The 27,914-nt window shown below is 42.0% G+C and overlaps 2 protein-coding genes across 6 annotated transcripts in view; one reads left to right on the forward strand and one right to left on the reverse strand.

The window, feature by feature from the left end:
• Nucleotides 1-6,064, forward strand: part of PRR5L (proline rich 5 like) — a 68,129-nt gene extending 62,065 nt beyond the window's left edge. For 3 of the 4 annotated variants that reach the window (XM_048485145.1, XM_048485146.1, XM_048485147.1), the window contains one exon: nt 4,699-6,064. In XM_048485145.1, coding sequence (XP_048341102.1) covers nt 4,699-5,075 — 377 coding nt within the window. In that variant the 3' untranslated portion in view covers nt 5,076-6,064. The remainder of the gene's footprint in view (nt 1-4,698) is intronic. The other variant, XM_048485149.1, reaches the window with a different exon arrangement.
• Nucleotides 1,370-27,914, reverse strand: LOC125426624 (TNF receptor-associated factor 6-like). Of its 2 annotated transcripts, XR_007243550.1 has the most exons (6): nt 27,770-27,914; nt 24,007-24,339; nt 21,574-21,688; nt 20,388-20,546; nt 9,568-9,775; nt 1,370-2,476 (listed from the first exon to the last, which is right to left on the reverse strand). XR_007243550.1 is itself a non-coding variant. In XM_048485150.1 (5 exons), exons 2-5 carry the CDS (start codon nt 24,243-24,245, stop codon nt 9,635-9,637), a joined length of 654 nt encoding a protein of 217 aa, XP_048341107.1. In that variant the 5' UTR covers nt 24,246-24,339; nt 27,770-27,914; the 3' UTR covers nt 9,225-9,634. The 2 variants fall into 2 exon arrangements, 1 of the variants encoding a protein (XP_048341107.1); XM_048485150.1 differs by lacking the exon at nt 1,370-2,476 and having other exon boundaries at nt 9,225-9,775.

Raw genomic sequence — 27,914 nt, forward strand, 5'->3', positions numbered from 1 at the left:
CCTTCAATGGATTGCCTCGTTTCTCTGGGGGAGGAGTCAGCAAGTGTGGTGTGGGGACCAAGCCTCCCGGAGGTGCCTGCTTCATTGCGGTGTGCCTCAGGGGGCACTGCTGTCCCCGCTGTTATTTAACATCTACATGCGACCCCTTGCTCAGCTGGTATGGAGCTTTTGGCTGGTGTGCCATCAATAGGCTGATGACACTCAGCTCATTCTGTCGATGGAGGGGGGAGCAGCCACCGCCCCTGCAGCTCTCCAGCATTGTTTGGAGGCGGTTGCTGGTTGGTTGAAACAGAGCAGGTTGAAACTGAATCCCACGAAGACGGAGATCCTCTGGCTGGGCGGGGTGGGGGGCGGGGGAATTTCAGCCGCCGGTGTGGGAGGGGGTCACATTGGTACTGACCCCTTCCGTTCGCAGCCTGGGGATCCACCTGGATTCACCGATCTCTTTTCAATGGAGACCCAGGTGGCCCATGTAACTTCGAGGTTGCATTCTTCCATCTACGTCAGGCCCGACGTCTGGCCCCCTTCCTCTCCCAAGGCAGATCTGAAGCCCACTGTGATCCAGTCAGCTGTAGCAGCGGTCACCTCAGACTAGACTATTGCAGCTTCTAAGCTCTGCAGCGGGCCTTCCCACTTCGCGCGGCTGATCGGAAACTTAAACTGGTCCAGCATGCGGTGGCTTCGCCACCTGCTTACGAGGTAGTGCTGGTAGAGATCATATCCTACCTGTGCTGCACCGCTTGCACTGGCTTCCGGTTAATTCGGATCGTCTTCAAGGTTCTGGTTTTTTTTAACCTTTAAAGACGCTTTTCGCGGTCTGAGGGCACCCTCGTACCCTCTCTGGGACCATCTGCGGCCCCATATGTCCCCATCTCTGGCACTCTCGCGGTTGGCAGAGAGCCAATTTGCTGGTGAGCCCTGGCCTCCATGATGCGGCTGGCCTCCGCACCCGGGCCAGGGCGGCTTTGCAACCTGGTGGAACCCATACTCCCTCCAGCTGTCCGGGCCCTGTTGGACCTTAATGAATTCTGCTGGGGGGGGCCTGTAAGACTGGAGCTTTTCCGCCCGGGCTTTGGGAGACCAGCCCGGTACTTCGATTGGTGCCCCTCACTCACTCCCCTTTTTACCGTTTGGCAATCTGGGGCTCTGTTGTTCCCTTTTAGAGGGAGTTTTGATTACTGGATGCCATCCATTTTTCTGAGCTGCTGCTGTTGTTTTTTACGATTACATATTGTATTTTAAAGTGTATTATCATCTTTTATGATGTAACTATTGCTTGTTGTAAACCGCCCTGAGCCCTTAGGGGGAGGGCGGTGTATAAATTTAATAATAAATAAATAAATAAATGTCCTAAACTAACATCAACAAACCTTAAATCGACTGGAAAAACCTAACTAAGACATAAGCATACACATTGGGCAAACAATAAATCCAACATTGAGGGGCTTACACTAAGTCTTAACAGAAATAAAAGCAGGAAGAAAACCATGGAAAACATTGGCACAGCCACATGTACATGTCCTTTCCAGGCCCTATGGAGACTTTTTGGTAACACCGGTCTCTTTGCTCTGGCCTTTAGCCAGTGCAGTCAGGCAATAGGCTTAGGAAAATATTTTTCATATTTTCCTGGCGGTAACAGTAGCAGGGGTGGGTGGGGGCATGGCCATGAAGAAGCCAAAGTTAACTACCTTCTGGTCTTTGCTGGCATTATGCCACTGTTAGTCCATTGCAGCCTGTTGAGGCTCCTTAGCAGCTGGGACTTTTCCTTTTCCAGCCTCCCCACACTTCCGGGAAGCCTCTTTGGGGGTGGTGGCTGCGGTGTGGCTGCGGTGGTACAGTTGGACACCTGGCTTGTGTATGGAGCTTCCTGTCTCCTGAGGCTTCTTTAGAATATCTAGGTTGGATTCTGCCTACATTTCCAAGGATGCAAGTGGGAATTTTTTGCCAATTCCCCTCCAGCTGTTCTGGCCTGTGGGGCTGTCCCTCAGGAGCAACACTGCAGGGAGCATTTTGGGCTGTAAAAGGAAGAGAGGGATCACAATCTATGGAGAGAAGTTCTTCCACCCACAAAAGGCCAAGCCCAGATCTAAAACTTAAAGATTAACTTAGGAAAATTGTGGTACCCTTGTGAACCTTTGGGGTCACTTATGCAGACAAGTTAAGAGTAGTGCCTTTGATTATTTTGAGGTGTTAAAGTGCTGAAAATGTTGCATGTCCCAGTCTGTTAGTGCATTGTTATAATAGTACAATATTGTGAGAGAGATGCTTCAAAGTTATGGCTACAGGTGCATCTCTGATGGTGTAATTTTCAGCAAGACTCAGTCTACAATAACAGTGAAGTTTGAATGAATCTGAGCCCTATCTACCTAGCTGAGCTAATACCTAAGATCACCCTACCTCTGATTCCAGGCATGTGACCAAAATGCAACCAAACAGCCCCTTGTGCTTCTTCTTACCCTGATCCATAGCCCTGTCCCTGGGGAAGAAGAGAAAAAGTCAAGAATGCATGCAATTCCTGGAGGGCTCTTCAGTAACCTGTTTTGAAACAAATAGCATGGCTGTCAATCAGACATCAGACTTTGTGGCTTTATCTCTGCAAAACCCTATAATTTAGTGTACTGAAAGTTGCAGTCTTAAAAAATAGGCCTCTTGGCCAGAATGAAGGATCTGAGCTTGACCTGTTAGAGATTTAACAGAATGAAGGATCTGAGCTTGACCTGTTAGAGATTTAACTGTTTCTACTTTTTTCATTTCTAAGCCTGTTTCTAATGGTTACAAAGAGAGATTTCAATGTGTTTATATGCTGAAGGATTCTTTTGAGGGAGGGTACTCTTGTCTCTTTCTGCTCTCATCCCTTTCGAGACTTGGGCAAGGTAAGTCTGTGGTCTTCTTAAAGTAGGCTGCTGTTACACATCACTGGCAATCAGGCAACCTTAGTGATTCCATCACTACTCATCAACAGCAGTGTCACATTAGTCATTCACTGAGGGCGCTATTCAATGTGAAGTGGTGATGTCACAAAAAACAATACATCTCTCTTATGTTGCCTAATGTAGAAGCAGGCTACCAGGAATATATATATTCTCCACAGGTTAGTATTTGAGGGCCATCTCAAGTCACTTTGAGGAGGGGCCACAGCTTAATGGAAGAGCATCCACCTTTCATTAAAAGGTTCTAGACCAATCTCTGGCATGTCAATCTAAAAAAGATCAAGGAGGGGATGTGAAAGGCCCTGGAAAGTTGCTGCCAAGTCACAGTAGACAATACTGACCTTGTCAAAATCACTGGTGTGACTCAATATAAAGTAGCTTCATGAGTTCAAGACTCTTTCAGATAGTAGTTCAAATTTCCTGAGAAACCAAACACAGCAGAAAGCCTTTTTTTGTCTGAGATGTAGGTAGAACCAAATAGGGAAGGAAGGCATTCACTTCCCATTACAACATAGCACTGTGGAGAGGAGGCCTGCCAGAGGAAGGGCTGAGTGTGGTGCAAAGGCTATAGTAGTGACTGCAATGCATAACATTAGTTTAACTTCAGAATGGAAGAATTCAGATTACAGTGGCAACCACACAGGAGGCAGGGATGTGGGCTGGCACCTGAATAGAAAAACCATGGCAGTATAAAATGCCCTACTGGAACAAAAAGTTCCCCCTCCCCCAAGATTTGAAGTTTTCTCCTGCTGGTGGTCCTTTCCAGTGTGGGGAAAGGGGGGCACTGAACAGCCCTGCTTGTGTATGTGTTGAATGCATGCTTGTTGAGACAAGAAAGTGATTATGAGATCTAACTATAAGATTGATGTTCTGTGGTGAAGTACCTATGAGGGCTTGCTGAATTAGTCCTGGATGCCACCACTTGGTGATCTTCTGTTCTGTGTGGCTAGTTTCCCATTCTCACTGGTAGTCCCCAGTTTCTATATTGTTGCCCATTAAGACAAAGCTCAGACATCCTGACTAGGAATTGCAATGACATACTGTGTACCAGTTTCTGTTTGTTCTGCTCTGGGTACTCATATCTTCACCTGTTTACTGAAGCAGAAAGTGGTTTGGACCTCTACTGGATAGATATTTATTTATTTTATAGTTGCAAGTTCACCTGGTTTTTTTTTGGGGGGGGGAGGGTAGTCGTCAAAGAAGACAGAATTCTGATTGAACAGGTTAGTCCTCTTCTGTTGTTCATCTACCCCCCATGTGTTTCAGTTACCACAGAACACACAGATGTAATAGTTTGATGACATAACAATGACTTGGAATTATACCAGCAAAGTTACTTGATCTCCAATCCTATCCTTGTGCAACTAAGTAACTTGAAGATAACACTGCACTGGTAGAAAAAGTAGAAAGTGGTCTCTTTCTTTTTTCTATGCCATTTGTTACACAAATATTCCTTGGTAAAATGCTGAAACAGTAATATCTTACACAGATTGCTAAAATTTCTGTAAAACAATATCCTCTACAAAAACTGCATATATAAAATAGAACAATATCAGGGTATAGATGATGCATCATAATCAGAATGTAATGACCATTCTTGTTTACTGAAGTTAACACGTTCCATTTCTTGTGTGCTGCATCCAGAAAGCTGGTCAGAAACTGTATCTGGAACAAAATTGCTAGAAGTAGCACAGGGAAAATTCCTTTCAATTTAAATTAAAGTTTTTTACTTTCTGCTAATCCACATGCTTTCCTTTTTATTTTCCAGAGAGAAGATACTATAGACCTTACCCAAATGGACTGAGTTTCTCTTCCCATGCTGTGGCAGCCCGCCAGGTCAGTGAGACTGCCTTGACACCCCTGACAGAGCAAGAGGGTGAAGCATATCTTGAGAAATGTGGAAGCATCCGCCGGCACACTGTTGCTAATGCTCATTCGGATATCCAGCTCTTGACCATGGCTTCTATAATGCACTCGGGTATGGTGGTAGAAGAACCAGACAATGGTGACAAATGCCTTATTCTGCAGCCCAGCTTAAACCACAGGCAATGTTCAAGTGAGCCCAGCATAGCAGATGGGCCAGAAGGACTGGGGACAGTAACTATGCAGGAGCCTTCAGAACTCAGCTGTACATCTGTTTGCTAAAATGCTGTACAAGTTAAACCTCTTGGGAGAGGAAAAATAAGTGCACTCAACACAACAGTGGTTTGTTGTGTGCCGCTGTGAACAGTGGAGAACTGAATCTACATGTCATGTCAAGGGACTGGCCTAAAATTCTGACCTCTCTTTGGAAATGTTTTTCAGGTTGTCATGTGGCTTATTTTTCAATGGGGTACAAAGCTGCTAAATTCAAGTATACCAGCATTTTTTATCTGTCTCCTCTTTGGGGCGGGGGGGGGGGGTTTCCAGAGGTTTTCTTCATCAGGATTCCACCACCCTGGGCTGCTCTTTCCTTCTTTGACAAGTGCATTTCAGGCTCTGTGGTAATGTGTAAGTCTAGTTTGGTGGTGTAGTGCACAAAGGGAAGGTGAGAAGTGCTACGGGGGAATGCAGCCTCCTTGTACTGAATACAGGAATACAACCATGAAGCTTACGAAACCCCAAAGGGGATTGCCCTTTTGTACTGTAGGACAAGTGATGAATGGTGCATAATGAACTGTAGAGATGAGAGCACTCCAATTATTTAACATAGATTGATATAGGCTAATCTCATCTGTTACTACTTTTCCTCATTGTATAGCAGTCATCACAGAAGAAGCTGCAACTACCATTTGGTTCTTCTGTTGCTAGGTTTTAGGTGGTTTTAATGTGTTTGTACTCAGCATTGGTTTTCTCAGGAATAATTTCCAAAGAACAGTCCTAGTGTTTTGATTTCAGGGTCCACCTGATTTTAACCACTATACCATGCTGGCTCTCACCACTCTGTGGAAGAGGTGCCACTGGTGTGAGAAGCAGGCATAGTGACATCTGCCTGCTTTTATGTCCTCTCTGCAGCCATCTGCAATGGCTTACCTAATTGTCTACAAGTAGTGCTGTAGTGGTTAAGAGCAGGTGGATTCTAATCTGGAGAACAGGGTTTGATTCCTCACTCCTCCACCTAAGTGGCAGAGGTTTATCTGATTAATCAGATGTGTTTCCACACTCCTATAATCCTTCTGGGTGACCCTGGGCTAGTCACAGTTCTTCGGAACTCTCTCAGCCTCACCTACCTCACAAGTTGTCTGTTGTGGGAGAGGAAGGAAGAGGAGTTTGTAAGCCACCTTGAGTCTCCTTAAAGGAGAGAAAGGTGGGGTATAGATCCAAACTCCTCCTCCTCCCTCCTGCTCCTGCTCCTCTTCTCCTCCTCCCCTTCTTCTTTGCTTTCTGAGCTGTTGCTGTGGATGGTTAAGATGGGAAAGATCTGCCTCTGTAATTGCCTTTCATTGGTTCATAGGGGTCAAATCCATTAACTCCTGAAAGTAAGTCAAGTAGAGAACTGCCTAGGATGCATATCTTCTCTATTGCTATTAAAAAAACAAAAACATATTTAATTTTCTTACTACATATGGCATTGTGTTGGCTACATGAGCCCACTCTCTCTTCCTGGCTTTAGAGCATGTAGAGCTGCCAGTAGAGTATGTAGAGCTGCCATGGGGATTGCCCCAGCTCAACCTGGCAGTCCATCCCTGGCACTGTGTCCCTCGCTTCTATCTTGGGGCTTCGAGGAGCTTGCTGAAGTAAGATGGGGTGGGTGGGGCATGCAGGGCTAAGACCAGCCTAGGCAGAATTTCCTAGTTGCCAGGACAGCTGCTGGGCACTTTCCAAGCTAAGGGCCTGGCACTAGTGCAGAGATACTGAGATGCCATGCTTGGGGATCTTAAATCAGACTGTCACTGCATTTGAAAAGGGAAGACAAGCCTGTATCTTATTCGATGATGGGTACAAACCCCACTTCATAAGAGGCAGAGTTAGTTCAAGGCACACTTGTGGGGCAACAGCCACACTCCGTTATATCAGGAGGGAACATGGATACCAGCCCCACATGTGATCTCCATGCAACAACCATCCCAATTCAGTTCAGAAATGAGCCTGTACTTTTCACCCTCATGTTTTTCTTATTGTGTCTGCTGCCACCTTCACTGCCAGGTTTGAATCCTACCTTCCTAGAATTCAGGACTTTTAAATTTTTATTAGCAAATCATGCCATTTCTGTATATCTGTGAATCAGCAATCCTGTCAGAATTATTTTCTCAGGGTGATTTGGGAATCCAAATCACTGCTGAAGTGCAGGGGGGTAGGATCTCTTCCCCACTCCCATCTTTGCAAAAAGCCAGCTGATAACTTTAATATGTAAATTTTTATTTTTAAAAAATCCATCTTTATTCCCCCCCCCCCTTCTATAGGGTATGTAAAAGTAACACTGATATAGGCATAAACCATAACTCCAGGAAGCAGGTTCATCTTTAATGGGATTTATTCTGAAGGGTAATGGAGTTGCATAAGGTTTGAACTAATACTGCATCAGTGGCGGTTGTGAGGTGTCAGTTACCCACTATCAACTCAGTATAGCACATAAGGCCCAGTTATATAATTATTACCTCAATTCCATTATGATCAATGCAGCTTCTAAGCTGTAAAATTGCATCCTTTTATAATCATTGGGGGAAACTTATATACAAATAACCGAGAAACAACAGATATTCTTTAAGTTCCACACTAATTCTGTCCTGATTGAATCTTCTGGCCAGTAGGATGATTCTGTTGGTAACAGAGTGGAATGGAAGTTGTTCCTGGGCTTGACTTGATTTTTTCTGTCCCCACATTCAAAATCACACACGTTATAGTGGCTATAGCTCAAATCTGTGGCAATTCACATCATTAAGAGAGCTTTACTGTGGAAGCCTTGGTGTAGTATAAAATGATGCGAGTGGGAAGAACCTTTAACAAGCTTCACCCAACAGCACCCCAGGAATTTTCACATTCCTGCTTTACCCATGGATTACCAAGTATACCAGTATTGTTCCAAGAGAGATCTCTGCCCTCCGTATAAGCCCACCTACATGTGTGATTGTTTAAATGAAAGATAACCTAAATTGAGTAGAGACAAGATGATTTTTCCTTTTAAAAACTGAAGAGGAACAAAGTTTATTTCAAATGACATCAACTGAGGAAAATATTAACAGGAAACATGAAGACAGGGAATTTCATTTTATAAACTGTTCCTGGCCAATAGTGAGGTTTCCAAATTCCACTCTGAACAAGTTCATCAGTTGAACTTATGTTCAAGGTAGCAATCAGTAGTGAGTTCATCATTCACTTTAATTTTTCCCAAGTAGCCATTAATGCTTGCCATGTATTGAGTTATCATTGATTTCTTTTGCAAAACTACACATGTGCAAGGATGCTACTGATTCAAACTCATTGGCAGCCATTAGTGTCACTTTGAACGACTTAGCCAGATGCTGAGAAGTAGGATTTTATCGAAATGCAACATTTATTGATGACTGATTTAAATGATTCATGAAAAAGCGCACCAGGACTTACCCTGGGCGCCATTGCGGCAGGGGAGGAAGAAGCGATTGGCTCACCTCCCTGTCGATGGGATGCGGCAGATCGCGCGTGGCGGGGGGGTGGGAACCGATCCGCGCGTTGACAAGGGAGCCGGAGCGAGGCTATTTAAGCCCAATGCCCGGTTCAGCCAGCATGGCCTCCTTACAAAGGAGCTGCGGCAACGGCGGAACCCACCCTCACGCCCTGAGTTTTGGGCTGCATTGTTTTTTTGTGGTAAGGTTGTTTTATGTCAGACATTTGTGTCGCAGTGTGGGCGGAGTGAGGGCCTAGGGGCACATCCTTGGGGGGAGGCAGGCTTGCATGCCAGGCCTCCCTAGGCGGGGGCCTCAATAAGAGGTCCTGGGGGGGTAGGGCTGGGCTTGAGGATGCAGGCCTGGAAGCCCTGTTTCAAGCTTCGCTACCCACAATGGCAGGAGGGGTGTCACAAATGGGTAGGCCCAAAGTGACATCCCACAATAGTAACCTTCTGTCCCGGACCCCACTGGGGGACGGTGCCGAGTTCCGCGGTACGCTGCCCGAAGGAGCCGAGGAGAGTCAACTGTGGAGACTGACAGTGACCAGAGTTCAGCGGGTTGGCATGCCTGGTGGCCAGGAGTAATGTTGCCGATATGCCTGCCCAGCTTCCAAAAGAGTTGTGCATTATTTGTTAATAAACCGGGCTGCGGCCATTTCTTTTCCAACGAATTTAAGTGTGTGTTTGGTTTGTGAGGGAAGCGGAATCCGCACATCTGCCCGCAATGCTCTGATTGTCTATATAAACAACTGCCTGCTGAGCAGAGCAATTATGTAGCAAAAAAAGGGGCGGTAGTAGACCTCAGTCTGGCGCTGTGATACCTTGCATGTCCAAACAAACAGTTGTACTGTATTGCATGGTTAGTAGGGAATACAATAAAAAAAATGTCAAATCTCACAAACAGATCAATAAACTATCAATGGTTGATAATGTCTCTGTATGTAACTTCTGAACAGGATAGAAGTCAAATCAGTAAGTATTCATATATCTCCAGCCCTTTTGGGGTTGGGGCAGATTTTCCTTGTAAGGCTTCACTATTATGTTAAATTCTTGATCATAGTTTTAAAAACATACCCAGCACTCTGTTGTAACTTTCCTCAGTTCCAGGACAGCTTTGTGCTGTCAGTCACATGCTCTCTTGTTAAGCTTCACCGAACTCTCGACTCTTAACTTCCAACTGACAACCCTCCAACAGTGAATTTCTCTGCTTCCTGGCTCCCACTGGATGTTGGAATTCCAGTGGCTTCTCTGTTGCTGGGTGAATTTTCTCTGTCACAGTACACTTTTTGGAAATTTTGCAGAAAATTGATCAGTGATGGTATGAAAAATAGAAATGTTTAGATGCGACAGTCTGCTACTCACTGCTATTGTTTTATAATCATGCAAAATTGCTTGGGTGAATACCAGGGATAGAAATACAGAATAGATGCATGCAAACTGGACAAGGACCCCCTGCTTTACATTGCCATTGCCACTATTAACAGGAATCCTAACCTTTGCTTTATGCACAGTTTCATGGTTCTGCTACGAACAGTATCCCTAGACACAGAGTGTGCTAGAGATGTTAAATTCATACAGTCAGTCAGATGCTGCATGAGGCTGTGTAGCCTGCTTTGGAACAGTGCTTTTCGCCCTCTCTCAATCTTAGGCAACTAAGATGCCCAAAAGCAGTATGGAATTCTTTTGACCCAGCTTTATGCACAATTCTTTCTGTGAAGTGACAGTTACTTCCCTTATTTTAGAGAAGTAACTCAATTGATGCAGATTACAGATCCATCATTGAATTACTTAACTTTACAAAGTATTACATCTTAGGAATGTGCTTGCTGGACAAAACTGAGTATTTCTTGTGGTCCAAGATCCACCCAGGCTTGCATGTGCTTTCTGTCAAGCCATTCCCCCCCACCCACCCCCACCCAAAAGAACCAACAGGTTTCATTGGTACTCAAGTACAGCCAGAGTGCAGCACTAGTGGGTCTTGCTGAGATTGTAGTGGTCCCTTCTCTCCATTCATCCAGGCAAGTCTTGCACCTGGACTTCTTTTTTTAAAAAAATTCAAAAATGAACAAGAACAAGGAAAGAACCCTTCAAAATACAGCAACTGAACAGAATTTTTAAAAAGGGAAACAAGGTATACATGTACTACAGACAAAGAGATAATAGTGGTGGCAGATCGACTAATCAGTTTCTGTAAAAGTCTCCAAATATCTGAAAACAAACCTGTGCACAGTTTTTGCCTATATGCCATGTGTTCAAATATTAATAAAGTTCTAAGATCCTCAATACACTGATTTACTGGAGGTGGGCATTTATGTCTTCAGTGTTATAATACAAGTTTTCTAGCTATAGTAAGGGTACTGACAAAACACTGGCTCACAGACTAAAAAAGATCAATTTACATTCCAATTTTTAAAAAACAAAAAAGACATCAAAGACTGCAGCAACTATCAGACCATCACATTTATTTCTCAGGCAAATAAAGTGGTTCTCAAAACTTACAACAAAGATTGTTGCCATAAATGGAACTAGAAATGCCAGATGTTCAAGCTATATTCAGAAAAGAAAAAAGTACTATATCTTTATTTCTACCCTGCCTTTTCTCAACCAAGTCAGGCTCCAGATGGCTTCCAACAGAGAATGCAGAAATTCAGAATACAATATATAATATATATTAAAATAATAGCATTAAAATCATAATCACTAATTGAAAAGATATTTTAAATTTCATACCTACTCTATGTAATGGTGATTATTCCTAATGGTGAGTTGGTTTATAAATTATTGTAGACAGATGACCAACGACCCATGATTTGCAATTTCTCCAAAGAGTTGAGACAAAGAAACCACGTAAAGGAAAATAGAGCCAACAAAAGGAGGGTGGAATGAGAAAGAAAAAAGAAAGGAAGGAAAGGAAAGGAAGGAGGGGGAGGAAGGCCAGCTGATCTACTAAACTGTTGCTTCCGCAACTATTGGCATGGTATAAACCTCTGCCTTAGAAGCCCAGTGGGACTGAGCTAAGTCCTGCAGGGCCCAGGTCTCATGAGACAGAGAATTCCTCCAGGCTCGTACCAGAGTTAAAAAGGCCCTAGCCCTAGCTGAGAGCAGCTGGATAGTTCTGGGACTAGGAATCAATATTTGTTTCCTCAGGACTTTAAAGCTCTCTGGGGGAGGTGGTTCTGCAGATACAAAGGTCCCTGACCACTTAGGACTTTGACAGTAAGTACCAAAACCTTGAACCTGAACCAGTACTTGATTTGGAGCCAGTGCAGGTGGCACAGCACAGGTTCTATATGTGCCCTCCATGGGATCCCTGTCAGGACACACACCACCATAATCTAGACCAGCTGCAGTTCAAGGGAAGCCTTGCATACAGTGAGTTACAGTAAAGAGTGTCAGGAAGAGGATGGGACCTCACATACCAAGGAGTGTCATGCTGAGATTCTCTCCCCCAGCTCCACCCTCTGTCCCCAATCCTGGATAAATGAGATGAGTCATTGCAAGAATCCCCCGTAATGTGATGTTGGTGAGGCAGTGGGTCAACAGATTATGGCTGACTCTTTTAAATGCTGCTGAGTGATCTAATAACAGTAGCAGTGCAGACCACCTCAATCCAGCTGTCTACAGAGATCGTCTGTGAGAGTGACCAGCACAGTTTCTGTCCCATGGTCAGGGCAAAAGCCAGATGGAATAGATCTAGGACCAATATGTCGCTCAGGAATGTCTAGAACTGCTCCACCACCACCTATTCAACTACCTTAACCAAGAATAGACTAGAGCATATTGCAAATTTGGGGTGGTTACTGGTGGATACAGAAAAAAATCAGCTGTGTTTAATAGATTATAGCAAAGCTTTTGGCTGTGTAGATCATGCAAAGCTGAACAAGAGGCTACTTTTACAAAAGAATATGGAGAAACAGTTTCCAATTAGCAAAGGTGTCAGATAAGGATACATTTTATCTCTCTATCTGTTCAATCTGCATGTAGAATTTAATACATTGGATTAGATTTACATGGAGGGAAATGGTTGAAAATTGGTTGAAGGAACATTAATATTTTGAGATATGTAGATGACACCGGATTCCTGTCAGAAAATAATGAAGACTGGACCGACTCAAAAGTGCCAAAGCAGGATTATAGTTGAATATCAAGAAGACTAAAGTTATGATTACTAAGGAATTATACAACTTTAAGGCTTATGATAAAGAAACTGGAATTGTTCAAGATTTTCTGTTCCTTGGCTCCATCATCAACCAAAAGAGAAATAGCAACCAAGAAATCAGAAGGAGATTGAGACTAGAAAAGCAGCCATGAAGAAACTAAAGAAAATTCTTAAGTATGTTTTTGGTGACCAAGATCAAATTAATTCATGCCATAGTATTCCCTATAACGAGTAGCCAATAAAGAAAGCTGACAGGAAGAAAGTAGATTCCTTTGAAATGGGGTGTTGGAAAAGAGTATTATGGATATTGTGGACTGCCCCCCCCCCCAAAAAAAGTGGGTTCTAAATCAAATCGTTAACTTTCCCTATAAACTAAAATTATTAAACCTGAGGCTATTGTATTTTGGTCACGTTTTGAGAAGACAAAACTCACTGGAAAAGACAATGCTAGGAAAAGTTGAAGGCAGCAGGAAAAGAGGAAGACCCAACATGAGATAGACTGAGTCTATCAAAGAAGCCACGGTTCTCATTCTGCAAACCTAGCCAAAGCATTTTGAAGGATGTTAATTCATAGGTTGGAAGTTACATGATGGCATTTAATGCACACACAAGCACAGGGAGGGTCCATGACCATCAGTTAGCCTCCAAGAGAAGGGCAGATAGGTTAAAAGTACACCATCATCCTCAAAAATTAATAAACATTCTAATATAAAATCAGTATCAGTAACAATTTTTTCCCAGAAAAAAATGAATGGCAAGAACCCCAAAACCCAGGAGCAGCAGTGGCACAGGAGGTTAAGAGCTCGTGTATCTAATCTGGAGGAACCGGGTTTGATTCTCCGCTCTGCCGCCTGAGCTGTGGAGGCTTATCTGGGGAATTCAGATTAGCCTGTGCACTCCCACACACGCCAGCTGGGTGACCTTGGGCTAGTCACAGCTTCTCGGAGCTCTCTCAGCCCCACCTACCTCACAGGGTGTTTGTTGTGAGGGGGGAAGGGCAAGGAGATTGTAAGACCCTTTGAGTCTCCTACAGGAGAGAAAGGGGGGATATAAATCCAAACTCTTCTTCTTCTTAAGCATTCAAAACAAAAAAAAAGCAAAAAAAAAGTTTCATTCATTCATTCCTAGTCAGAGGGGTGAAACCTTCTAATGAGGTTTCAGTTCAAATCAGAAATGAGAGATCTCTTTAGCCTACTGAAGTGGCAGGCAAGGACCACTGCAAAGGTAGGCACAAGTGTAGAGGTATCTGTTTTACGGTAAAGACAGGTGACCTCAATGAAATAGATTTGTGGCACGTTAATGCTGCATTCCAAGGAAATTGTTTTTAAGGCAGAGAATAGATACCAAAACCAAGCTCAGCATCCTGGAAATTCATTGTTGTGCTTGCCCTAGTTAGGGCTTCAGATCCACTGTGCCTGCCCAGGCATGCTCCAACTTCCTACTGCCTGTGCCACTTGGACTGAAAGATAACTCCTGTCATTGTTCCATTTCATGTTGTGTTGAAATGGCCAGAAACTATAATCTAGAGCTAGAGAGCAAGCCTTGTGTGCAAAAAAATGTTTGGGGTGGGGGAAACAACTGTCAAACATCCCTTTGTACATGCTGTGTGGGATAGATCTACTGCATTTTTTTTTAAAAAATTGTGCTTAATTGATTAAAAGGTGCCTGTTTTTTAAAATAATTTTTAACGGGAGCAGAGCTCACAATTTTATTTATTCATCTTGTATTAGTATACATGCAGCGGGGATTTGCTTCTGTCTTCTTTGCACATTTGAATTGTGAGGCTTAAATGTCCAAAACAGCAAGAGCCACTTCTTTGAATTAATGGTGTGGTCTTTTACAATTGTTCAGTTTGAATTACTTTCCATAGTATTATTACTGATTGTGATTAGCTGCCTTCATTTCCCCTCTCCCCTCTAACTGGCTAAAAGATTTCTCAGTGCATCCTACAGTATAATTTGTAGATCAGACTGCTGTGTGTTCATACCAGGGAAAGGGGTTTGCATAGACAGTACCTTAGCCAATTATTGCAAGTTACTAACTACAAGCTCTATAAATTATACTGTAATTACTAGTGCAATTATTGATGAGCAACAGTTGAAACATTTATGAGCGCCCAGGCCCAGCCTTCATATTCATTGTGTAAGGTAACACCAAACTATCCTAATGCAGGTAAAGGATCACCATAGGCAAAATGTGCTAGAGGAAGGACAAACACCTTCTGAAAGTACTACAGATGAATAACAATCATACTAAATTCCTGCTGATCCCAGTATGTTTCATTGAGCTGTAACTGAAAGGACATCTCTTACTCATTCTTGCCCTGTGAAGTGAGCTAACTACTAAAAACTACTTTACCCTTCCTATAATTGCAGAATGAGAGTGAAGATACAGTGAAGATACAGAAGTAGCAAGAGGGATACTTTATTTATTAAATATTTATACCCTGGCTTTCTTATAGCTCAAAATGCTATAAAATCTTGCATAAACCCTGCCTGCTAAAAATGCCTGCAGCTTTCATCCCATTAAAACCCTATGGCAAACAGAACAGCTTTGCAACACTTCCCCTGCACTTTTAAAGACAGTTACACCCTTCCTCCTTAGCGAGCCTATTCTGTTTGATGTTACCTTACACCAGTGGTGGCGAACCTTTGGCACTCCAGATGTTATGGACTACAATTCCCATCAGTCCCTGTCAGCATGGCCAATTGACCATGCTGGCAGGGGACCTGATGTGATAGTCCATGGCTATCTGGAGTGTAAAATTCCTATAACCTCCAAAAGGTGGTCCCTTGATTGCTCCCCTGTTTAGGATAGCCCACCTGTTATCAACTACTGCCCAGGCTCTTTCTGTGAGAGTTCCCACATTAAAAAGAGTTCTTCCAATAAGTGTCTGCTAACAAGGCAAAATGGTGGTGCTACTGAAGGCATCCCTGTAGCGTTCAACTAAGAATATTTAAGGATTGCTTTTCTTCTCAGCTGTAGTGCTTACATCAATAGTTGGATTTCCATTTACCTGCCAATAGGTTAAGTGTACTTTTTGCAAATGCAAAAGGAAAACATTTAAAATCCAACAACTTTCAATCTATTTACCAAGGGCTCCAAGGGAGATTTTCATGTTTACAATGAGCGTGTATTCTGATAAACTGGACAGCTGTTAACTACCGAACAAAACTTTAAAACCACTTTCCAGCTGTTAAAGCGGCATCTGTGTCAGTCTCACAGCATTAAGGAAGAAACCCCAAGCTGGTCTGAAAACTGGGCTAATATTGCCCCCTGCTGTTAGTCTTATTTTCAGCCAGTAATAAAGATGTGGTAACCAAATCATCACCGTACAGTCTAATACTATCTTTCTCCAAACTTGGTGGACCCTCTCAGATCCGCAGAAGAAAAAAAGTTGGGTTTCATATCCTGCCTTTTCTCTACTGCAAGAAATCTCAAAGTGCTTACAATCACCTTCTCTTTCTTCCCCTCCCTGCACTGCCAACAGGCAAGGTGTGAAGTAGGTGTGACAGAGAGAATTCTGAGAGGGCAGTGACTAGGTCAAGGTCACTCAGCAGGCTTCATGTATAGAAGTGGGGAATCAAACCAGGGTAATCAGATTAGAGCTCCCCACTCATGTTTGGGAGTGGGGAATCAAAACCCTTTCTGCAGATTAAAGTCTGCTACACTCAAACACTATATCACATGGACTCTCTTATCTGAAAACTCTCCGATCTGAAAATCTGAAAATTTTAATTACTTGGGGGGTGGGGGGGTTATCCCACCACAAGAGTATTGTCTGAATACACACAGATAATGCACCCATCTTCTTGGTGTCGGGGAGATGTGTTAGTGACTGTGACCCTGGCAACCAAGCTTGGAGCTCTGATGTGCCCATCTGTAGAGACTATTGGTACAGATGGACCAGGCAGCTGAGGCAGTAAGCTGCATTGGGACCAGTGGTGGAGACTGGGAGACCAGGCGCTGTGATGTGCATTGTGGCAGAGGCCAGGAATCATGCCAGGCAATTTAATTGCTTTATCAGAATGCTCTTTAATTTTCACTAATCAGGGTGGTTCCATCAGGCTACTAAGTAGTGAGTAAAGTTCTGAGGGTGGGTGGGAATAAGTAGGAAGAGAAGCAAGAGTAAGAGGTAAGTAGAATGCCAGTGGTGGGAGGTAGGGAGGAAGGGAGGGGAGTGAAGGTGGTCGTAGGTAGGCAGAGCAATGAGGGTGAGGTAGATAGGTAAAGCTACACAGTAGCAGTACACGAAAGGTAGGAGAGGGTCAGAAGTCAAAGGACTAATAATCATGGACTTGGAAGAGATCACAAGAGTCATCCAGTCCAACCCCCTGCCATGTAGAACACACAATCAAAGCACTCCTGCCGAATGGCCATTCAGCCTCAGTTGAAAAATCTCCAAAGAAGTAGACTTCACCACCCTCTGAGACAATGTTTTCTATTTTTGAGGGAATTTTCCTGTGAGAGTATTATGGGTCCCCATTTGTATATTCTAGTAGTGAAGTAAGTCAAATCTGAGGATTCTTAAATCTGGTAATCAAACAATGAACAAACAAGATGAAAGAACCCATACCAGCTGAGCCCCATGCTAGGCAAGGCAATTCATATATCTGGCCAAGTCCCATATGAGGCTAATGCCTGCATGAGGTGAGGCAGATGGAGCCTAGCTGAGCCCCAAGCAAGGTAAGTCAGATGGCAGCATCCAGCCTGGCCAAGCCCAGTACAAGATGAGAGAGACAATGATTCCCTGCAAAGCCAAGCTTTCAAGGTGAGGCAAATAATGGTACTAGGCCCAGCTGAGACCCATGCAAGAGCCATAGTTTTCCTCAGTAGAAGGTGTGAGGGTTAGGGAAGGGCGGAAAACTGAGGATGGAAAAGAATTCAAAGTAGGTTGGATGGCGGGTGGGAAGGGTTGAAGGCAGCAGGAAAAAGGGAGAGGCTATGTGCAGTTTCAAGCAAGAGAAAGAGGAAACTGTAGAAAGAGGGAAGTTAGATTTATTCCACCAGTACTTGCAGGTTCCAACTTCTAATCAGAAACTCCAAAATTCCCAAGCTTCAAAGAGTCCTCAACAAAAAAATCTAGAATTCCCAAGCTTCAAAGAGTCCTCAACAAAAAATCCAGTGTCATATGTTAAAACGCCGCAAGTTCATGAACTCACTTTATGGCCAGTTACTCTAAGGACTTCTTTATTTCTATTGACTGCTGCAACTGGGTTGGCTCCATTATGGTTTTTTACAGAAATGGTGAAAAGGGGGAGGCAATTAAGTTGCATTCTATGGGAAAAAGCCTTCTGATCACAGAAACACCCTGGTGGATTCAAGCCGTTATCCTGCCTAACATACTATTGTACATTTTAAAAAATTAATTGAAGAGAGCCTGTTGGATTTGAAAGTGGGAGAGAAAAGACCAAAGAATAGCCTCTATGTAACTCTATTTTCCATCAAGTTTGCAACTAGCCATTCTGTTGATAATATATGGAAGAAAGAAACCCATTCAATTAGGCAACAAAGGCTTTGTCATGTGGCAGAGAATGTTCTTTTCCAAGCTGTTGATGTGCTATGTGTGACTAACAAATGCATAGTGGGTGAGTAAATTCTGCTCTTATTTGTAAAGTGCACTATGTCTATGCCTACTGCACCAAATAAATACTGCAGGGGCTCAGCTGGATGTGCACCAAGGAGTTTGCCCACTCGCAGGTTCTTATTCACTTCTTATGACAGAAGGAAACTTTTTTTGGGGGGGGGAGGGGAATTCCTAAAAGAAGAAGAAATAGAAAAGATTATTCACATTTATTTCATGAATTCCCCTAAATCCCAAGAGTCACTTCCAATGCAGTGATATATGGGATTAAAGTTGCCTTGTTAATCCACAGGAATATCCCAGTTACAAAAATTATAAAATACCTTAGATCCATCCAACACAAATACAAAAAAGTATACCCCTTTTTCTGATTCCCCCACTGCTTTGTTGCACTGAACATCGAGTCTGATGAAAGTGCTGAAAACCTAAATAGCTGCACAGTGTTTTGTGATATCAATAAGGTTTAAATTGGAGTCCATTGCACCTTTGAGAGGTAAAGCTTATACCCTGAAAATCTTGCTGGCCTCTAAGATGATAAATGAAATTAAATCTAACTCTTCTACTGAAGACCAATGTAGCTACCCTCTGAAGCTACTAGTAAAAAAGTATTATACAATTTTTGTTTTCAGAATGATCTGTAATGGCCACATGGCGTGGAACAAGCAGCTATAACTTTGGAGAGTTCACAGTACTTCACATCCTTCATCTCGTAATCCTTACAAACAAGCCTGTAAGATAAGTATTATCTCCATATCACTGAATTGGAATTGATGAGAAGGATTGCTTTGTGGAGAGGAGAGAACTTAGTGTTAACCACAATGCTAGCTACCTTTACTTGGTTCTCTAAGGGGACCGCCCGGAGCCCCTCGGGGATAGGGCGGTATAAAAATCTAATAAACAAACAAACAAACAAACAAGCAAGCAAGCAAGCACTGTTTTCATTTGGTGTTTATTTGCCACCAGTGCCCCAAGCAATCAGGAAATGTCCCCCTCCCCCAAATTGTAACCTGCAGTATTTAAAGCAAGAAACAAAAAGAAGGTTAACATAGCTTTTTAAAAAAACACTCATACTAGACCAAAATAACAATTAATTATTGTGAAATTAATAACGCTTTTCTGGAACAAGCATATACTTCATACTGAAAAAAGCTATTGGATAATTTATTGTCATCAGTACAGTGGTCTCAGTACAGCATATGACAATTTTTTTTGTAAGTCAATTCCTGACTTTCTGGAGGGCTGGCGCTACACTGTATTGTGATATATGTTATATATATATATATGTTCATCTCTCTGCCCTGGGGGGCAAGATCACTAGACAGAAGCTGACCTACTTTGGCCATGTGATGAGGGCAAATTCACTGGAAAAAGAGATGCTAGTTGGAATGGTCAGTGGTAAATGGAAACGGGGTAGGCCAATGACTCATTGGTTAGAAACCATTAAGAGGGACATGGGCATGAACATCAACCAATTGAAAGAAGTTTTGGCAAACAGGGAAGCATGGAGGGGACTGGTTTACAGAGTATCCAAGAGTCGGACATGAATAAATGGATAAAGAAGAGAAGAAGAAACTATTTTTAGGTATAATTAGATATAATTTGTGGTAGGCAGATAGTACTTTAAAAGGAGGGAACTATGGGGAAACTTTTTAACCATGTTCTCATATTTGGTGGGACTAGACTGAATCTGCATGCTTTCAACAGGGAATCTCTAGGTGAATTGTGTGGCAAAAATGGAAGATTATGAAGCAGGGCAACAGATCTGACCATAGTTTAAGGACCTAAAGAAATGTTTGAGAAAAAGCTGGGAAACAAATCTTAATAAATACATATTTGTTTTTAACAGGACGTGTAATAAAATGTAAAATAAAAATCACAATTTGATTTTTGATATTTAAACTAATATTACATACACTTCACTTTGGAAAAAGATAAAAAAAGTCAAATCCTTGTGACAGTTCCAATAAAAAGACATTTCCAATTGTGTTCCAAGTAACTTTATATTCTGAACTAGACCCATTTCTTAAAGACAACACAGAAAAAAGTGACTTCCAAATGATCAAAGCATTCATCGCTGTCATATTAAAAAGAATTCTAACACACTTGTAAAACTGTACAAAACAAAAAGTTATTAGGCTTTTTAACATACACCTCTTTATCTTCATATGCCATGCTCATGATACAGTTTGGACAAGTGACTTGCCGTCTTGGACATTCTAGCATTATGTGTTCTTGTAGCTGTTTCTTTTGGAAACAGCCTTGGCACTGAGAACATTCTTCTGACGCAAAGCCACAATGCAGCTGATGGTCCTGTGGAAGAGCAACAACAGACCAAGGCACCAGAAACAAAATTGAAAAAATTAGCTTAAACAATTAGTTTGCTTAAAGACAGCTTAAATTGACTTATATGCAGTATTTGACACATACTGAATTCAGTAGTAGCCCATATGACTGGAAAATGTCTCCTGTGTTGTAAGATGTCCAAAAAGTGCACTAGAAGTTGTTCCAAGTAAAAGGGTTTCCCAGCACCTCATAAATTACTTGCACAGGGTATGCTGGCAATCTTTTTGTAGGTTTATTTGAAAAGCAGCACTGAAAAGGAATTACCTGGTTAAGCCATTTCAAAATCCTATAATGACATTGACTACTCTGTACTGACAATGGATTTTAATATAACTCCAAACATAATAACTTGCTATATGGTCTGGGCTAGGGAAGGAAGTGTTCATTTCATAGGCTGTCAAGGATTTGTTCAGCATTAGTCCTAAAAGCCAAAGTCTGCTTTAAATAGCACAGATGGAAAACATTGCTGTATAGGAAACTGTGTGCCAGTACTAAGAAGCCACATTCAGCCTACTACATGCAGCTCAGCAGCCACAGTGATGATGTGCATTCAGTCTCCATACTATTTTCTCATAAAAATGCTTGCAGAAAGCTTATCCTGTTTGCACTGCCCAAAGAACCACTGATTTCTGGCTGAGAAAAAAAGGTTTCACAGCAAAAAGGCCACAGATTTGCATCACAACAAATATGTTTAGTAACTGCAGTATAGATAAAGGTTTACGTTAAACATTTAAGATGCATCCTATTAAATGTGGCAGAAAGTCTACTTTTCTCCCCAGCCCTATTTGATGGTGTCCTGTTCCTTTCTAATGCAAACTAACAACTTACAAAATGACTGAGGACCTCACACAGCAAAAATGCTATGTAATAATGATGGGAGCCATTGTATATCTTTATTCTGTTTGCTATATTTGGAGGCAAAGGTGACACTCCTAGACAGGCATTCATGATTCAAAATTCCTTCTTCAGGCAACACTGGATTTACATCATTTACCTTCTTCCAATGCAATTCAGGTTCTCCAAATAAAACTGTTGGAGCTTTCAGTCCCTCATCCGTCTCAGCTGCCACAGACGAAGAAATCATTGGTGTCATTATCACACAGTCAGACTTAGGCAAAGAAGGAGAAATTTTTGGGATGACATAGGGGGCTGGACACCCTTTCCCCTCCCCAACCTCTTCCTCAATCTTTCCCCGCTTTGGAGCACATGAGATCCAATTCTGAGTTACAATCCTGCTTTTATCATCACAATTAGATGTCACACATTTTTCCAAAGACAGGATTATTTATCAATGCGTAAAAGCAAGCCAGATAATTCTGTTCCTTATACTTACATGCCAGTCGACAAAAAGCATTCAGTTAAAGAATTAAATTGCGATCTAAAGACCCTTCTGCTGGCAAATGAACCCCTCCTTCCAAAACATAAAGAGGCCAATTCTTTTGACACAGTTTACAACATTTTTTCTTTTTCAGACAAGAAAATCCCAGTTTTTCCCAGTGTTTTAACACACATGCCAAAGGAGTGAGCACCTCTTGCTTCACTGCCTTATTTCCCATGGTCCTAAAGACCGCCTGATCTTCTCAAGCGTCCTTGAGAAGAATAGCTTCCTGCAGTCAGCCTACTGCCAACTCCAGAAGCTTCCCTTTAAACCAACCTTACCCAAACCTACTGGGTCCCATTTGGCTGGTTGCCAAAACTGTCAGGCCAGAGACCACCTCTGGTCCTTTAGTTTTAAAAGAAAGTCCTGCCGTGACTGTCGCCAAAACTGTCAGGCCTCACCCCAGTGTATGGTCCTGGGCAGTGGGGTTTTATAAAGACTGACAAGGAAAGAAATACAAGAATCAAAGTTTTGAAATCGATAAAAAGGTTTACTGTGCACAATTAGGTATTTCATACACAGGATGCTCTCGATGAGAGACACACCGACCACACAAAAGACCTCATCTTTTATACTTTCCAAGAATACATACATCATAATTCATAATCATACCTGCATATACATAACCCATACGATTATTTTCCAATGCACATGCTTTCTGTATGAGCATTAAAATCCGATTGGCTTGTCTGCCTATTTCTTTCATGTCACACTAAAGCTGCATGTCCTCTGCTCGTGTCTCCCTGCCCATTTGCAAAGGGGCTGCAATAAACTGAATTCTGTCTTTCGGGTTTTCAAAGATAACCAGTTTTTCCCACATTCCTAAGTTTGTTCCCAGAGGGAGAAATCTCTCCAAGCTAAAAAGATTTTACATACAGTCCCAAGGATGGGTTTGAATCATAAAGTTCCTTTCCATTTTAAAAAGGTAAAACTGATTTTAACAAATATACTATGTGATTCTAGTAGAATAGAATTATAGTAAAATACAAGTAGGTAAATATCTCATTAACATTTCAGTGTTCATTAAAATATTAGAAAAACACATTTTCAATTATCTAATCAAATTCCTTTCTATTCTAACCTTTGATTTCTTTATTGCTGTGTTTATTTCACGTAGGTATCTCATATAGCTAGTTTTGACAAACAAGTCTATAAAATATGTGTTTTCTGTCACATCTTTGGCCCGTAGTGACTATCTACCGTATAGATTTAATATTGTTTTGCCTGCATAACTGCTACATGACTTCTGACAAGTTTGGCCTAAAGAGAGAAAACCCTTTTGAATAATTTGATTCTTATTAATCTATCTTTCTTTAATATTAAATACAATTTTAGGCCTATGGTCCATCCTCACAGTGTCCATAGGCATTCTGTTGGGGTTCCCTGATATACAGCAATTAAAATTAATTAATCTTTCAGGGTGACAATTTCTAGTAACAAAACATAAACTAGCACACTGCCAAAATACAATAAACAATTTTAAAAACCTATGACAAAAATGTATATCCTGTTAGATCCCAGATAAATAGAGGATATTAGGTTGTGGTCACTAAGTATGACTTTTATCGTCTTCCTAAGGGTATCAAGATTGTTGAAGATAGCATCGGAGCTATCTTGCAAATTGCCATACCTTTCTGATATTTGTTGTATTTACATATCATACATTTTAATTTTAATTTAGAAATTTACACTGCAAGTGTGGGGCTTTGCCAGCAGTGATCTGTAGCTGTGTGCTCTGAACAATCAACACCCCAATCCCCCGCCCAATCTGATTTCAGAATACAATTTGTTTGGAAACTTCTCCCCACTTAAAAATGCAGAACATTTTCTTTTTCCAAAGTGGGATCAGTAGGGTACATGGGAGCAACTTCGTTAAATATCTGCCAGATACACAACCATGAATGCAATATACCCGAAACCTTCCCATTAATACAATACTGATCATTGTAATTTTTCTTGTGCAGCATTAAGGTCCTTTGCTACCCTACGGTTGTAAACATTTCAGAACTTCACAATCCTAGATTAATATCTCCACAAGCTGATCTTTACCTTATGGATTTGACAATGCAAGCTTTGCAGAAATGGTGTCCACATCGTGTTTGTACTGCTTCTCGCAGAGCCATTACGCAAATAGGACATTCATATTTACTTTTCAGTGGGGGATCAAACTCAACATCATAGCCCTGAATTTCTTCTACGAAAGAGTTTGAAAGTGTTCCATCAGTGCCATTGCTGAGGTTGCCAACATCACTCTCCTCTTTGACTCCAGAGCTGCAGGAACTGGCCATGGCTGCACAACAGCCACTGTCTTGATCACTGGTTTCAAAGCAGGTGTTACTATGTAGTAGACTCACAGTAGTTGGTAAGGTGCCAAGGTATTATCTGTGAAGAGAGAGAGAGAATTGAGCTCTCAGAGTTCAGCTTCTAGTGTGACAGTTTGCTGTAAAAATTGGGACCATTTTTTCCATGAGGCAGAAAAATATTTTCCACAAATCAACCATTGTTTTTCTTATGAACTATTTTCACATTTGCTCTGCTGCAACAGGAGTATTGTTTTTTCCACTGCTACCAAAGTTAATGCCTTTCATTTAATCTATACCTTATTTCAAGTTAATTTTCAGTTGCAGCTAAGGCTCTCTCTGTACCAGGCAACCATCAGGTTGTTTACAAATGTAGCTTGGGCAATCACATCACATTCTGTTTCAATGTCTAACTACTTCAATGTTTTAGAGCTAATCTTAGAGGTACTTTCTTCTTTGTCACTTTCACAATTACACAGAAGATTTCAATCTGTCCTAAACACTTAAAAAATTTTAGATCACTTTTCAGTGACATAGGGAAAATTTTTAACAATCTAAAACAAAATACAACACAAATAGCAGTCACTAATTGTAATCACAAAAATCTACAATGTAAACACATTAGGAACAGAAAGGAGCTATATATAATTTATTATTTCAATTTCTATACTGCCCGATTCTGGAGATAGGTTGGTAAATATATTGCGTGTAATGTTGAGAAGTTTGATACAGTTCTGTATAAACAGTATTTGGAAGGAAAGATACTTAAAAGAAAGCCCTACAATAATATTTATTAGTGGTTCCTCAGTTTCATCACTTTCCCTCTGCCAGACTTGTACTTGATATTCATTCTGACTCAATTCTTAGCATCCATTTCCAATTATTTGATAAGGACATTTTGGACTTGTATCAGTGAATAAGCTCAACTATTTCATGGCATTCTGGGGCTGACCTGCATATGTGTTATCGGACATCACATTTAGCAGGAGAGCTTTCAGTCAACCTACAAAATGAGATACATTCAAAATAAGTGAAGAGGACAGAAACGATAAATATGTTTTTCGGATCTCTGCTTTGTAAAGAAAAAATTCTAATAGCGAAAAAGAGTAGATTATCTTGTTTGTTTACAGCTGGGAGACCACAACTATGGAAGTCCATTTCTAAAATAAGCTCTGAAATGAACTCAACTTGACTTGTTTAAGAGAGTTTAGCTGAAAATTATGGGAAAATAAGAACCCTCTAACCAAAAAGGATTATTACAGGAACTATGAACTTATCTATTATAACCTACAGTTGAACATAATGTTAATTGAAATTAATGTGCCATCATTTTTCAGTATAGAATAAATCAAGCATGTTACTTGAAGAAGAAGAGTTGGATTTATACCCCCCCTTTTCTCTCCTATAGGAAGAAGAAGAAGAAGAGTTTGGATTTATATTCCCCCTTTCTCTACTGTAGGAGACTCAAAGGGACTTACAATCTCCTTGCCCTTCCCCCTCACAACAAACACCCTGTGAGGTGGGTGGGGCTGAGAGAGCTCAGAAGAACTGTGACTAGCCCAAGGTCACCCAGCTGGCATGTGTTGGAATGTACAGGCTAATCTGAATTCCCCAGATAAGCCTTCACATCTCAGGTGGCAGAGCGGGGAATCAAACCCGGTTCCTCCAGATTAGAGTACACCTGCTCTTAACCATTATGCCACTGCTGCTCATTACACCACATGATTCAACTATAACACATTACATGCAAACTGACAAAATAATTATTGTAATATGCATTGATATAGGACAATACAGTTAAAATTTAAAAAGTTTAGTGGAATGCTGTGTACTTAATTGCACAGTGGATTTATATCCCATTTTTCTCTCTTGGAAGGAGAGGCTTACAAAGAGGCTTACAAATTCATTCCCTTTCTCTCCTCACAACAGGCACCTTATCAAATAGGTGGGGCTAAGACAATTCTGAGAGAACTAACTGGCTCAAGGTCACCCAGCAGGCTTCATGTGTAGCAGCAGAAAAGCAAATCCAGTTAACTAGATAGAAGTGCATCACTCAGGGCATGCTTATTCCTGACACAACACTTTATAATCTAACAGCAAGAAAACAAGTTTTTGTGTTAAGCTGCTTAGAATCTAAAGACCATGTACAGAAGCTAACTGCAGAAAACACAGCCTAACATAAATACCTGAAATACAACCTTAATGAAAAAGGTTTTTGGGGGGGAGGGGCCTGAATATGAATGTTATTGTAGGCAGTTATAAGTTGAATGGGCATTAAGGAAGAAAATAATTTGAGGAAGAATGGGACTTTCATACAGCTGAAGAGAACAAGTACCACTACAATGCAAAATAGGGGAAAATAGAGATAAGGGAAAGCAGGATCAGGAAGGACTTTAATAGTAAGGACTTTTTTTCTGGACCAAGATGTAGACTGAAAAACAGTGCAGGAATTTAAAACAAGGGATGTGAGAGAAATTACAGACATAACTAGTTTTGGCAGCAGAGTTCTAGATGTAAGCAAGGGAGCCAAAGTGTGACAACTAAAATCCCTTGGCAATTATCAAAGCAATATTTATTCCTTCTTGGTCCTAAAAGTTTCTGCAAAGCTTTCTGACACTTTGCTTCCCCAATGTCTCAGGTTCTTGGCACTTAGCACCAGATCCATTCCCCTCTCTTTTTAAATAATGAACAGTACAAGAGCCCAGGCTGGAAGAGCATAACAGCTGAAATACTAATGCAGCAGAGCACACGAGGCAGCCCAACCCTTGTCTGAGAGAATCCCTACCTGGGTTCGCCCGTCAGGACCGCACACCCATTTCTGAGCAGCAGCAGCTCTCCCTTCTGGTTCAAACCCGAGAAAGCGGGGAAGCTAGACAGGAAAGCCTGGACACGAGGTGCTGAAACAGGGAGACTGCTGGAATGTGCACGATTCTGAACATGGCGAAAAGAAAAAGGCAGATCCCGCGAAGACAGAGGGCTCTCATCCAGCACCCCCTTCTTAACAACAACAACAACAACAACAACAACAACAACAACAACAACAACAATTTTACTCTGAAGATGCCAGCCACAGATGCAGACGAAACAAGAGAAAATGCTGCTGGAACACGGCCATATAACCCGGAAAAACCACAACACCCTAACTATTTTACTTCCAAAATGAGGGACCAGACTTAAAGAACGAAGCTTGAGCCGGCTGCGGAGCAGAAATCATCGACCCCCAACTTACAGAGAAACCCAACTCTCCGATCAAACCCGAAAGAAGAAGCGGCAGGGCACTCTCCCTGTGTCCGCACAGAGTAGCCAAGGAATGCCCGAGCCTGACGATGCCGAAGTGGGGCGCGAGGCTTGAGTTCAAGCTCCCCTCGCTGGGAGGCAGAATAGGGGAAGCAAGCGCCGTCCGCGGCGGGACGGTGGAGAAAGGCGAGGGTTATCATGGCCCCTCAGCAGCAACCACCCTACTCTTATGTTCTTACCCGGAATCGGCTCAAAGGACAGGCGAGCGCGCTTACCTTATCCCCGCCGTCACCTCCTCATTTGCTGCCGGTGGAAACGTCCTGATCGAGACAGGCTATTAACGGCGAAGGGAGAGGAAGCATCAGCTCTAGTGGAGTTTCCATCTCTGTCACCGACAGCCGAGAAGAGCAGGGCGCCAGA

This window comes from Sphaerodactylus townsendi, linkage group LG02, assembly GCF_021028975.2.
Source record: "Sphaerodactylus townsendi isolate TG3544 linkage group LG02, MPM_Stown_v2.3, whole genome shotgun sequence".
Taxonomy (NCBI): domain Eukaryota; kingdom Metazoa; phylum Chordata; class Lepidosauria; order Squamata; family Sphaerodactylidae; genus Sphaerodactylus; species Sphaerodactylus townsendi.

What these genes read in the sequence shown, in the direction of transcription:
- LOC125426624 (XM_048485150.1), bottom strand. Translation starts at nt 24,245, where the DNA reads ATGGCCAGTTCCTGCAGCTCTGGAGTCAAAGAGGAGAGTGATGTTGGC. An exon ending in CTGAATTGCATTGGAAGAAG is followed by an intron (nt 20,547 to 21,573) that starts GTAAATGATGTA and finishes GCTCTTCCACAG; the next exon opens with GACCATCAGCTGCATTGTGG. An exon ending in TGGCATATGAAGATAAAGAG is followed by an intron (nt 9,776 to 20,387) that starts GTGTATGTTAAA and finishes ATTTCCAAAAAG; the next exon opens with TGTACTGTGACAGAGAAAAT.